This window comes from Varanus komodoensis, unplaced genomic scaffold (assembly GCF_004798865.1).
Source record: "Varanus komodoensis strain SLA01 unplaced genomic scaffold, ASM479886v1 scaffold53, whole genome shotgun sequence".
NCBI classification, from domain to species: domain Eukaryota; kingdom Metazoa; phylum Chordata; class Lepidosauria; order Squamata; family Varanidae; genus Varanus; species Varanus komodoensis.
The window spans coordinates 3,749,277-3,762,762 of NW_025336126.1; the positions used below are offsets into that span (position 1 = coordinate 3,749,277).

Below are 13,486 nucleotides of genomic sequence, written 5' to 3' on the forward strand. Positions count from 1 at the left end.
GGGCGATTTTGAAGAAGACTTCCTTGAGTGGCTTTTTCTGCACAGCTCAACATTTCTGCCCATTCTAACCACACTCCAACCATCAAAACCATGCCAGGACACCTCGTTTTGCTAACCCTAACCCTACCCTGGTGCACACCCCTAACCCTAATACAGGGCTAAAGTTCCATTGAAAAGAAGCCGATTTTGAAGAAGCCTTCCTTGAGTGGCTTTTTCTGCACAGCTCAACATTTCTGCCCATTCTAAACACACTCCAACCATCAAATCCATGCCAGGGCACCTCGTTTTGCTAACTGTAACCCTACCCTGGCGCACACCCCTAACCCTAATACAGGGCTAAAGTTCCATTGAAAAGAGGGCGATTTTGAAGAAGCCTTCCTTGAGTGGGTTTTTCTGCACAGCTCAACATTTCTGCCCATTCTAAACACATTCCAACCATCAAAACCGTGCCAGGACACCTCGTTTTTCTAACCCTAACCCTACCCTGGTGCACACCCCTAACCCTAATACAGGGCTAAAGTTCCATTGAAAAGTGGGCGATTTTGAAGAAGCCTTCCTTGAGTGGCTTTTTCTGCACAGCTCAACATTTCTGCCCATTCTAACCACACTCCAACCATCAAAACCATGCCAGGACACCTCATTTTGCTAACCCTAATCCTGCCCTGGTGCACACCCCTAACTCTAATACAGGGCTAAAGTTCCCTTGAAAAGTGGGCGATTTTGAAGAAGCCCTCCTTGAGTGGCTTTTTCTGCACAGCTCAACATTTCTGCCCATCCTAAACACACTCCAACCATCAAAACCATGCCAGGACACCTCGTTTTGCTAACCCTAACCCTACCCCGGCGCACACCCCTAACCCTAATACAGGGCTAAAGTTCCATTGAAAAGTGAGCGATGTTGAAGAAGATTTCCTTGAGTGGCTTTTTCTGCACAGCTCAACATTTCTTCCCATTCTAAACACACTCCAACCATCAAAACCGTGCCAGGACACCTCGTTTTTCTAACCCTAACCCTACCCTGGTGCACACCCCTAACCCTAATACAGGGCTAAAGTTCCATTGAAGAGAGGGCGATTTTGAAGAAGCCTTCATCGAGTGGCTTTTTCTACGCAGCTCAACATTTCTTCCCATTCTAAACACACTCCAACCATCAAAACCATGCCAGGGCACCTCGTTTTGCTAACCCTAACCCTACCCTGGTGCACACCCCTAACCCTAATACAGGGCTAAAGTTCCATTGAAAAGAGGGCGATTTTGAAGAAGCCTTCCTTGAGTGGCTTTTTCTGCACAGCTCAACATTTCTGCCCATCCTAAACACACTCCAGCCATCAAAACCATGCCAGGACACCTCCTTTTGCTAACCCTAACCCTACCCTGGTGCACACCCCTAACCCTAATACAGGGCTAAAGTTCCATTGAAAAGAGGGCGATTTTGAAGAAGCCTTCCTTGAGTGGCTTTTTCTGCACAGCTCAACATTTCTGCCCATTCTAAACACACTCCAACCATCAAAACCATGCCAGGGCACCTCGTTTTGCTAACCCTAACCCTACCCTGGTGCACACCCCTAGCCCTAATACAGGGCTAAAGTTCCATTGAAAAGAGGGCGATTTTGAAGAAGCCTTCCTTGAGTGGCTTTTTCTGCACAGCCCAACATTTCTGCCCATCCTAAACACACTCCAACCATCAAAACCATGCCAGGGCACCTCGTTTTGCTAACCCTAACCCTACCCTGGTGCACACCCCTAATCCTCATACAGGGCTAAAGTTCCATTGAAAAGAGGGCGATTTTGAAGAAGACTTCCTTGAGTGGCTTTTTCTGCACAGCCCAACATTTCTGCCCATCCTAAACACACTCCAACCATCAAAACCATGCCAGGGCACCTCGTTTTGCTAACCCTAACCCTACCCTGGTGCACACCCCTAACCCTAATACAGGGCTAAAGTTCCATTGAAAAGTGGGCGATTTTGAAGAAGACTTCCTTGAGTGGCTTTTTCTGCACAGCTCAACATTTCTTCCCATTCTAAACACACTCCAACCATCAAATCCATGCCAGGGCACCTCGTTTTGCTAACCCTAACCCTACCCTGGCGCACACCCCTAACCCTAATACAGGGCTAAAGTTCCATTGAAAAGAGGGCGATTTTGAAGAAGCCTTCCTTGAGTGGCTTTTTCTGCACAGCTCAACATTTCTGCCCATTCTCAACACATTCCAACCATCAAAACCGTGCCAGGACACCTCGTTTTTCTAACCCTAACCCTACCCTGGTGCACACCCCTAACCCTAATACAGGGCTAAAGTTCCACTGAAAAGAGGGCGATTTTGAAGAAGCCTTCCTTGAGTGGCTTTTTCTGCACAGCCCAACATTTCTGCCCATCCTAAACACACTCCAACCATCAAAACCGTGCCAGGACACCTCGTTTTGCTAACCCTAACCCTACCCTGGTGCACACCCCTAACCCTAATACAGGGCTAAAGTTCTATTCAAAAGAGGGCGATTTCAAAGAAGCCTTCCTTGAGTGGCTTTTTCTGCACAGCTCAACATTTCTGCCCATCCTAAACACACTCCAACCATCAAATCCATGCCAGGACACCTCCTTTTTTAAACCTTAACCCAGTGATGGTGAACCTTTTAGAGACCAAGTGCCCAAACTGCAACCCGCAACCCACACTGCAATAAAACCTGAAAACTGAGGATTTAGTTTAGAAATGGCAACTCACAGCCAGTGCAAGCTAGTGTGTGTGTGTGTGTGTGTGTGTGTGTGAGAGAGAGAGAGAGAGAGAGAGAGAGAGAGAGAGAGAGAGCGAGAGCGAGAGAATATCTTGGCAGCACATTGACCAGCCATGCGAAAGCTTGGACGAGTTGTGGCAAATGAGTTGCAGCTTGTGACGTCATCATCTAGCATGGCTTCCCCGTTCCAAGCATGCCCATGGCTGCTATCCGATGCTCGGCTGCCCGGGCAATGCAGGGGTGACTTGGCTCGTGTGCTGACAGATAGGGCTCTGCATGCCTGCTGTGGCACACATGCCATAGGTTCACCACCACTGATATAGACAGACAATCCCTGATGAGATAAACTCAGGATAGCTTCAGCAAGGGGAAGTTTTGTCTCACAAAAGGCTTTTGGCAAAGTCCCTCAACAAAGACTTCTGAGAAAACTAAACAGTCACCGGATAAAAGGGTAAATCCTTTACTAGCCTGTTAAATAACAGATCACTAACTGGTTAAAGAACAGAAGACAGAGGGTGGGAAGAAATGACGATTTCTCCCAGTGGAGAGATGTCACCAATTCTTTTCAACCTATTCATTAATGGTCTGGAATTAGAAGTAAGTAGTGAAGTGGGCAAGTTTGCTGATGACACAAAGCGATTTAGAATGGTCAAAACCATAAAGGATTGTAAGAAACTCCAATTGTAAGAAACTCTCAGCAAGCTGGGGGAATGGGCATCTAAATGGCAAATACAGTGCAGTATAAGCAGGTCTAAAGTATTGCATGTTGGGGTAAAATATCCCAATTCAAAGTACAGGGTGAAGAGATCAGAACTAGCAGCAACACAGCAAAAAGGGATCTTTGAGTAGTAGAGGGCAGCTTGATGAAAATTTCAGGCCAGCACACAGCCACTGTAAAACAGACAAGCTCCAAGCTAGGCATAAGTAGGAATGGAATAGAAAATATTACTCCCTTCATACAAATTTGGGTTGTGACTGCACTTAAAGAGTATTGTGTTCAGTTCTGGTCATCTCACCTGAATAAGGACATTACTAAACTGGAAAAAAATATAGAAAAGGGCAACAAAAATTGTCAAGTGGTTGGAGTATTTCTCCTATGAGGATCAGCTACAGAAGCTGGGAATTGTTCAGCTTAGAAAAATGGTAAGAGGAGACATGCTAGAAGTCTACATTATGCTAAATTATGCAAGGAGTGGAAAAAATGGAGAGACATTTTTCTCCCTTTCCCACAACACTCAGCCCCAGGGTCATCTTTTGAAGCTGACTGGGAGAAGATTTAGGACAGACAAAAACATGTACTTCTTCACACAAGATAAAGCTAAATTGTGGAATACTCTGCCACAGGTAGTAGTGATGGACAAATACAGAAGGCTTTAAAAAGGAATTGGCCAGGCTAATGGATAGTGGAGACTATCTGTGGCTACTAGCATTATTGGCTATGGGCTACCTCCTTCACCAGACATGGCATGCCTGCGTACACCAGTGGAGGAGGAGCTTGGACAGACAAAGGTCTTGCACCATCCTGCTTGAGTGATTCAGTGAGCAACTGGCTGCCACCATATGAATGGAATACTAGACTAGATGGAACATGAGTCTGATCCAGCATGGTTTTTCTATTGTCTATTGAGAATGCTGAAGCCATAAGAATGAGATCTTGCTGGTAATGGACCTGAAGAAAATAGGGACAGCTCCTATTTGGGTTGGCTGAATGTGTTTACCACTGGTTATTTCATTACCCTGCTGTTCATACAGTTTGTATGATATGTGTGAATCCTAAGATTTAAAAAAAATCTATTAACATTTTTTTCCAGTAAACTTCCAAACTTGGTTTGGTTTCTTTTTACTGTAGTCCTTTTTTATTCACCCCCATTTAATAGCCAACCTCCACACTATCTACAAGTGAATATTTCAGACCTAAGAAACAAGTTAGTTAGCAGGCTGGTTCAGAGGAAGCAACCGAAGGGAAAAAGGATTTTAACCTGGTGGCAATGGAAAGGCCACTAAAAGGAAAGCGCAAAAAGGAATGGAGCACATTATTTTGCCCAAGTTCATGTCCACACATGGAACATAAGGAAAAGGCACCTCAGCCAGCAGAGATGCAAGAGATAAGGAAAACAGAGCCCAACCTACAACAAACATGCAGAAGCCAAAATTAAACCTGAGCAGAGACAGAATGAAACCAGTTAAACTAAAGGGCAGACATCTTAAGGTTTAATTACCATGACAGTGTCCACACATAAAGATAAGCCAGAACTGCTGAAAATTCTGGCTTAACATTTATTACTGTAATGGTGCACACTGCCCAGTTGCCCAGAGTCTGAAGTCGTAATTCAAAGTCAGTTTCATAATCCTGATTTGTTAGGGAAGGGACAAGCTGAGACTCAGACACAAGGGAAAGTTTTTGCTTTCGCATTTGTTTCTGAATAGTCTAACCACTCCTGCTTGCAGGAGGAGCCAGAGTTCTGGCTTCCTGTTACATCCCCACACAGACACTATACATCAGACTTGGAAACATGAAGCATTCAGGAGCTTCTCACCATGAATACAAAGAGATAAGAGCCACAGGGGAACATTCATTACTTCTTGAGAAGGCTGAGACCACTAAGCAGCACAGCTGTCTAGGAAAGCCCACAAATGATTGAAGGAGGACTATAAAATTGCATCAACATATCCAATTGAAGTAGATGGAGATGGGTAGCACTACATGTAATTCAAGTGTCATATTGCTATATTTTAATTCTAGTTGACGTGCAGAGACACACATAATAAGACTGCAATAGGTACAACACTCTGGGCCTTTTGTGCGATTGGCAAGGGAGGGCACATCATGGCCAGGCAAAGCAAATACTGGAGAGAGTCCACTGGAGCAGGGGGATTACGGGCCAAACTAGATGTGAGGCAATTGCATTTCTCACACATATTTTTGTCCTGCTGCCATACAGAGGGCAGGGTGGGGAGGCTCTGCTTATACAAATACAAGCACCCAGAGGCGGCAGACAAAACCTTGCTACCTCACTAAGCCAAACTCTGCTCTGTAATTTCTCTGTGGCCTGGGAGGGGCTTCAGGGAAGGACCCTGCTCAGTTTGTTCTAATGGGGAAATGTAGCCTCGGGACCAAGAGAGGTCTCTGCCTCCCAGTGTTTTAACCACTCACCTAGTTAGAACCAAATGGCTCCTCCTGGGAGCACAGAATGCCCTGTCGGTCCTCCAGCAGGCAGCTGCATCGTCACACAAGACATCCGGAAGGCAAAGCTCCCTCTTACATATCCCAGATAGAGAGCAGAAGAGCTGGTTTTCTCTACTACCAGCCCACTGTTTTTATTCTACAGGAGAAGCAGGTGGGCTGATAATAAAGGAACAGAGCGATCCATGTCTTTACCACCACCTTATTTAGGTCTATGCTAGGAGTGCAGGAAGGACCTTTGCCTCCAGTGCACCTAGCTGAGAAACATGGTAAGCTAGCAGTGGAGGAACACAAAAATACACCTTTTTCATCAGCTTGCTGAGCTTCTATGTATCTCCTCTGCCAAGTCCCCCTATGAGTAAAAGGCAAGAGGATCCCCTTTTTCACAGGAGCAACTTTGAGGGCTTAATTTATTTACAGGGCTACTGTAATACGACACACACACACAGGGTATAGATGAACAGGGCAAGCGCATGTTTAACATATATGCACTTGCTCCATACATCTAATCTGGGGGAGAAAAAAAGGCGGCATTGAATTAAAAGACTTTTCAGTTACTTATACTTGCAGGGTTTAAGTGTTATCATTAATACATTACACAGACTGTTGGTTAACTTCATAGATTTGAAGTAAAAATTACTACAGAAGCTGCCCTGCCAGGGTTGGGCATCATTCCCACCCACTGCGCAAGCCACCAAGAGACCAAAAGTTGTACATGAGTCTTGAAGGCAGCCTCCTGCTGACGGCTCCGATTCGCAAAGTAGTGGCAGGCCCATCCGCCCTGCATCAAGGACTGATAGGCTGCTTCTAGGTCCTTTCGCTTCCGGAAAGCTTCCACCGCCTCCCGCAAATGGTGCTTCCTTCTGATAGGTGGGAGAGGGCTACAGGAATGAAAGAGAGAAGGGTCTGTCTTGAAACACTCTGTTCTCTTTACTTGGTCCCTGCTCATGATGCCCCAATATCCCAGGAGTACTGCCTGTAACAGGCCTGCACCCTAAAAAGCCAGGCCTGGATCTCCAGCTCTTTAAAATGCTTGCTTCACTTGCCATTTATGGCTAGTTGCTTACAATGGTACAGCAGAGCTTTAGTCAGTGTTCCCTGACCCTGACAGTCTGCTTTCACACCACTAAGGAGCTTCCCTTTCTGATATCAAGATGGCTCAAGAAACACGCACACAGCACATCTGCGGCCTTGAATGTTCCTTATCAGCCATTATTTCTGCAGGAAAGGGCAGTAATGAGCCTCTGCTTTGTGAGGGAACTTCGGTCATCCAGACAGGAATACTCCTTACTAATCCATTGTATTTCTTTATTTCTTAGCACCTGTGTAAACAGTATTACTCTTGTATCCATATCTTTAAATTGGATAGAATGCTGTATGCATATGTGGAATACCTTAAGTTTGTGATCTACAAAAGCTAGCCACTTATTTTATGCTCTGGTTCAGACTGATTTCAAGGGAGATTCTACTGTTTCTACCTGAACCCAGCTGATTGGAATCCTACCTTGCAGAGGTCCCCACGGTGTGGTGTAAGGGGCTGTTGCAAAATGTTTTGGAGGTCTAGCTAGCTTTAGATATCATTGCAATAATAAATAATCTCCTTCTTAGTAAACCTGGAGTTGCCACACCACTTTCTGGACATCCCAAAAAACCTCCTACTGCTCACAGCGAAGGCAACACAGCACCCCATGTTGCAATGTAATTTTTATGAGTCTTTCAGATCCTACTGCCCACCTTACGTTCATTTTATGCGTCTTAAAGCCAAGATAGGAGTCAAGAACTAGTGTTGTAGCCAGGTCATCATTCTCACATAGCTCCTTTGCAGTCACCCGAGTGGAACCCATTTTCCTTCCAAAACCATGCTGTACTCAGCCCTACTACCTGCAGGGGAGAAGCAGGACAGTTAAGGACACACAAATAAGGAAATCGGATACAACCTGTTCATCTACTTTTCTAATAATGCCTCTGTACTGAATCTTAAGAAGCCACTTAGTTGGAGCTCATGCACATACTCACTCTAACTTAACCTTCCTGTGAATTCTAAAGAGAGATGAAGATCTTAGAGAAAACCTTCCCCATCACCCAGTCCAGGTTTTTTCCCATGTGCTGAAAATTTCCACAACATCTGTATCTCTAGTGCGGTTCCCATTCATTAGCTGCTATACCATCACTCATCTGTCCCCTCACCTCCAAATTTGTTCTCAATACTCCAAGCCAAGCATTTTCCACAGGCTTTATTTCTACACAGTCCCTTCTATAAGCATTGACTTTATATTGAACATGACAAAAACTTAAATATAACTACATAAATCATATCACAATTAAAAGTACCATGAAAATTCTGAAATCCGAAATCACGGAGATCCACATTCTCAGGAAGTGCAAAAAAAGGATGTAAGAGAAGGATATCAACTGTGCAAGTTTCCTAGGAGATGGACTGCATAGAGTAGAGGACAATACATGGGCTGGATTCACACATAACAGCAAGCAGTCCTAGGTGGTTTCCATGGTGTGCATTTCTGAGCCTGGATGTGCCTGACAGACTATTCAATGGTTTCTATATTAGTGTGGTTTCTACCCTCCTTGCTAAGTCCTTCCACTGTTGCCATGTATCCCATCAGTCACCATCCCTAAAATTCAGTCCCACACTGGATGGCTGGAGTCCCTCTTACAGCTGCTGCTCTCTCCTGGGAACTCCATGGTGGCTGTATAGCAGCACCATGGAAACCTTGAGGCTACCAAGACAGATTCCAGCAGGGTCATTTAAGAATTAGAGCAAAAGACAGGGCTGGAAAAGGAATGAACATTCATAGGGCCTAATGCTGAGGTCTCCCCATCTCCAGCAATAGCCCTGCATAGACCAGCCTGCTTAGAATCCTCGGCACCAAGTGCTCACATCTACAGACACACTGGATTTTCCAGCCATGAAAACTGACACATCTACAGTACACATACTTTTCTTGAAACAACTGCTTGTGTAGGAAAAAGGTAAGTGTGAGCTTCCTGGTTGGGTCATAGCTCAGAAAAGTACCATCAGTCATTCCACTACTGACTGACTACATGTTGCTCCAGACAACATTCATGCGCTACAGTCAGAAATACACCTCATTGCTTTATTTAAGAATAGAACTCTCTTTCGTTGATTTTCCTGAGAATCACGTCTTCAATCTGAACAAAACTTAGCAACACCTTCAATAAATCTTAACATAAGAAATTGGGATGTTTTTGGTCCTAACCCTAGGTCTGCTAATTGATTCATTCCCCCATTTTAAATCATCAGAAGAGCCGTTTTATCCCACATACCCAAGTCAGGCTCTGGCTCCCAGAAGTTTCTTCAAAGCCAGGCTAATGTTCCCTAAAATGCTCCAGGCGGCATCTGAGCAGGTGATACATGAAGAACACTGTCCCGCATGACTACCACTCTATCCCTTATTTTGGCACCATAAGGAGCTACTACACAAACACATTAATACAAGTCTGTCTGTCCCAGGTTTACCATGGAACAGTCCACCCTAAAATGACTGGACAAATCAGTAACTGCCATTACCCGAATTAACAGGACCCAAATAACTCTTAGTATTATCAGGGAGGGATCTGAATCAAGTACCAAGCCACCAGTCTCTGTATTCACTCCCTAAAAGGAGTGGGGAACCTTTGGCCCACAGGGTTCCCCCATCCAGTTTGCAAGGGTTTTTGTGCTGTTATCTCTGATTGGAGATACAGTGCTATTAAATGCAAAGTGTTTACTCTGTAGGTGAGAGCCCTGCTGACCTGTGAGTACAGTCACAGAGGCTTAATATTTGGCAAGCTATACGAAAGTGCTGCTAAGTAATTCCGTCCTTCCTACCTCTGAAAAAAAAACACACTATGCCTTATCCTCCTTATTTCTGAGTAGGTTTAAAATAGTAATAATCATAGTTAGCCCTGTACATTTTATCTATAGCCCCATTCCCAAAGAGAATGTGACCCCTGATAACATTCCACATTTTGTAATTCGGTCATTGTGCTGAAAAAGGTTTCTAGTCCTTGCCTGCAAAGGGTAAACATAAACCCATGCCATAGCTTGGTTGAGACCAAGACTATAATGTGAAATAAGAACAATGAGCTTTATACGTTCTCATTCTGGATTGATACCAGATCAATAAACATAATTCTTTAGATAAGCGGGACACAAAATCAAAACTGATTGAACAAAGATGGCTGGTTGTAACTTCTAAGAAGCTGCAGCGCAGCAAGTAAAGACAGGCTAACCAAAAGCCTTACTTTAAGTGACTTGCCTGAAAAGCTGATGCAGTGGCATGGCTGCTTCAGGATACTGAGTAGAGGTAATATAAAAGTCAGCTGCTGTGATCTATCACCCTTCAGGAAGTAAGCCAAGAAGGCAGGTTGGGGCCTGGATGCAACAAAAGATCAGATACAGGGTCACAAAGTATCTTAAAATTGCCACATGTCACTCTTCATAACTTGACTCACTGTAAACAGCGCCCAGCTTGCTGCTTGACAAGGAAAGAGAGCAAGCTTAGTTCAGGGTCAATCAGTTTGGCTTATTCAACCACTGATAATATGCATGCAAATTCATGAAATTGATTTAGAACAAAGGATTTCTGGTTGCCAAGATTTGTTCAACAAGTCATATAGGAAACAGCCCACATACAAATTACAACCACCTACCTGAATAAGCTAAGACTTTTCTTCTTCTTTGTGAGAATATCCAAAGAGAAAATCTACCTCCACCCAAAATGCTGTAATGTTTTAAACAAATCTTTGTCTACGGCTTCCAGTGGAATAACCATATGAAGACTGTTGCAGAATTATGGCACCTAATAAAATTATGGCTTAAGCTTTAGTGAACACCCTCTAATTCAACAAAAGCGTTCACAAAAGCTTATGCCACAATAAATTTGTTAAGTTGCCACAGCTCTTTGTTGACTTTGTCTGGAAAGCTCTTTAGGGACCAGGAATGTCATTTACAACTGGCTAGGACACAAGAGAAGAGTATTTACATGCAAATTCATGCTCACCATACCTGAGCCAGAATTCCTTAGTTTTTGTCTTGTAGAAAGTCACAATAGGCAAACATAAATTTTCAGTTTGTTTCCCACCTTTTTCCTGTCCCATTTCCCAGCACCAGCACAGAATGTAAGTTAGCTTCCCTGAGACAATATTATGGGAAACTTGCCCATTCAGGGTGGCAGCATAATTTCAATTACATCCTTATGCAAGCTATTTGATTCTTAATATGCTTTTATAAAAGTGGGTAATGGAACAGATATCAGTGCCTGCTTCCCACCACCTAAGGATGATTTGTGCTGGTCTGTTATTTGCAGCTGTGTTCAAAGATAGCCTGTCTGTCCTGATAAATTCCAGTGTACCAGTTTGTTTATGAAATGTACAAGATATAGGTACAACTGAATTCCCACACTCACAGATAAACCATGGTAGCATACTTTCCCTCCCAGTGAGTTTCAGTCACAAGTCACCTCAGGAGCATAATTAGCCTTACCAGGTGCAGGTTGTTTCAATGTACTGAATTGGCAACCTTCTTATCCATATGATAGTGCTGAAACAAGATGAGTGAGGTCTAACTTCAAGCAGAGAAGACCCAAATTCAAATTTCAGCTCTTTCTTTAAGTTCACTGGATGAGATTGGGCACGTCAACATATCTCAAGCCTAAACTACTTTATAGAGCGTTGTAGGAGGGGGGAAATGATTCCTTATGCCCCCTTAAATTCCTTAAAGAGGGGCAGGAAGTAAAAATAACAATCTGACAAATGCCAAAGAGCTGCATAAATAATAAGCAATGTTAAGAAATCATTAAAGGTCCAAATAAGCGAGGAAGCAGGTGCCTTGTACAGAACAGTCCTTCAAACAGCTTCCCACACTGGACTTCCTCATAATAACGTCCCACCATCACCAGTGTACTGAGGACTTCATCCCCTTTCCTCCTCCCACATTTCTCTCCTTGCTTTCATCCTGTCTTTCAAGGGCAAGACCGAAGACCAAAACAGAAGCAATAGTAGCTAATGGGTCATGTAAAATTCAGCACACAACCAATCACACAAATGCATGTCAATTAATTTGTAGAATTAGCACAAGAGCTTTTCACCCATTTAAGGTCATTAACCCTGGCTTGCCCATAGGCTGCCATGAATGGCAATGTCTCACACAGTGGTATGCTGTGGGTAATACTTACATGGGCAAGCACTTCATCAGCACCACCAGTATTATTTATTCTGATCTTGACTAGAAAAAGACTGACACATTACAGATGGAAAGCTGCCGTATTTTGTGATGGACTTGAACCTGTGATTATTTGACTCAAGAGCATCACTCTGAATATCCAGCTTCCACTTAGGAGCTGCCATGTCTCATGAGCCTGGTAAGCATGGGTTATGTATGGTTACATAACCCTCATATAATCCATAGTCTGGTCTAGAGTTATTCAAGGGTTGTTTAACCAGCCCAGAAAACACCAGATCTGCATAGCATGACAACCTCCAAGCAGGTGGTTGGATAAGCAAAATGACAGCCACATGTATCCCATACATGCTGCTGTTACCATGGTTTAAATAAACCATGTTGAGCTATGGATCTGTGTGAACCAACAATATTTGTCAATTTCACCTAGTATTTAGTCTGATCAAAGGCACCACTCAGGCAGGGGATTTTTTTTTTTTTTACCAATGTGCTACATAAAATTCTTTAAACTAGAGATGTCAGAGATTAAACTTGTGACCTTCTACATATAAAGCAGTTACTTCACCACAATGTGGGGGGGGGGGGTTAATTGCTGGGAAGAAGACTCCCAATGGAGGCTGTCCGAGGAATGCAGGAGAGGCATTCAGCTTCTTTACCACTTTGCCCATACTGGTTATGAGAGAAAGGAAGACATGTGAAATATCCTAAATGTGCTGCAAAAGGAAAGGGGCGCACGTGCAATGCTGAAAACTGCAAGGGGGGCATGCAAAATAGAAAGGGGGAGCTTCCCTCAGTGTGAACTGAATTGCTATGAAAGAGGGGGAGGTGTGGGGGAGGAAAGGGGGTACCCCCTTGGTACTTAAGGGGACAAAGATTCATGGCAAGGGAGGGAGTTGGGGGAGGGGGGAATCTTTAGAGGTTGTTCAAGGAGGCGCTTCATGCGGGGACTGTCCGGGATGGAGGGAACGGGGGTCCCGCTGGCCTCTGGAGGAAGAAGCTGCGCCCAGGCGCGAGGGCTGGAGCGAGGCGAAGCCCCTTCCGCTCCGCCCGGCGCCCCCGGCCGCGCGCGGCTCCTTCCCCCTCGCACGCCGGCGAGACCCCTCCATGCCCCCCTCACAGGCGCTCCCTCGCCCGCCTCTCACCTCGCAGGACCCCGCGCGCGCAGCCCTTCCAAGTCCGACGCGACCCCCCGCCCGCTCCATGCGCGCGCGCCCCGCCCCGCCCGCGCGGCGCCCCCCCCCCCAACGGACTTTCCCTCCCGAGCGCCACTTCCCTCCCCACGTCCTCTTTCTTCCACAGACCTGCCAGACCGAGCGCACCGACTCTTACTCGCCGCTCTTGCTGCACCCGCCTCGCGCCACGCGCCCGCCCT

The 13,486-nt window shown here is 45.0% G+C and overlaps 1 protein-coding gene across 4 annotated transcripts in view; it reads right to left on the reverse strand.

The window, feature by feature from the left end:
- The window catches only part of KMT5C (lysine methyltransferase 5C), a 23,545-nt gene extending 10,059 nt beyond the window's left edge, over positions 1–13,486 (reverse strand). For 3 of the 4 annotated variants that reach the window (XR_006416461.1, XM_044448095.1, XM_044448098.1), the window contains exons 1-4: positions 13,416–13,486; positions 10,193–10,308; positions 7,650–7,796; positions 6,631–6,796 (exon numbers count right to left, since the gene is read on the reverse strand). Coding sequence is in view for 3 of the 4 variants with exons in the window: in XM_044448095.1 (XP_044304030.1) it covers positions 6,631–6,796; positions 7,650–7,759 (276 nt within the window). In the remaining variant the exon portion in view is untranslated. Of the gene's footprint in view, positions 1–6,630; positions 6,797–7,649; positions 7,797–10,192; positions 10,332–13,415 lie in introns of those variants that run through there. The other variant, XM_044448097.1, reaches the window with a different exon arrangement.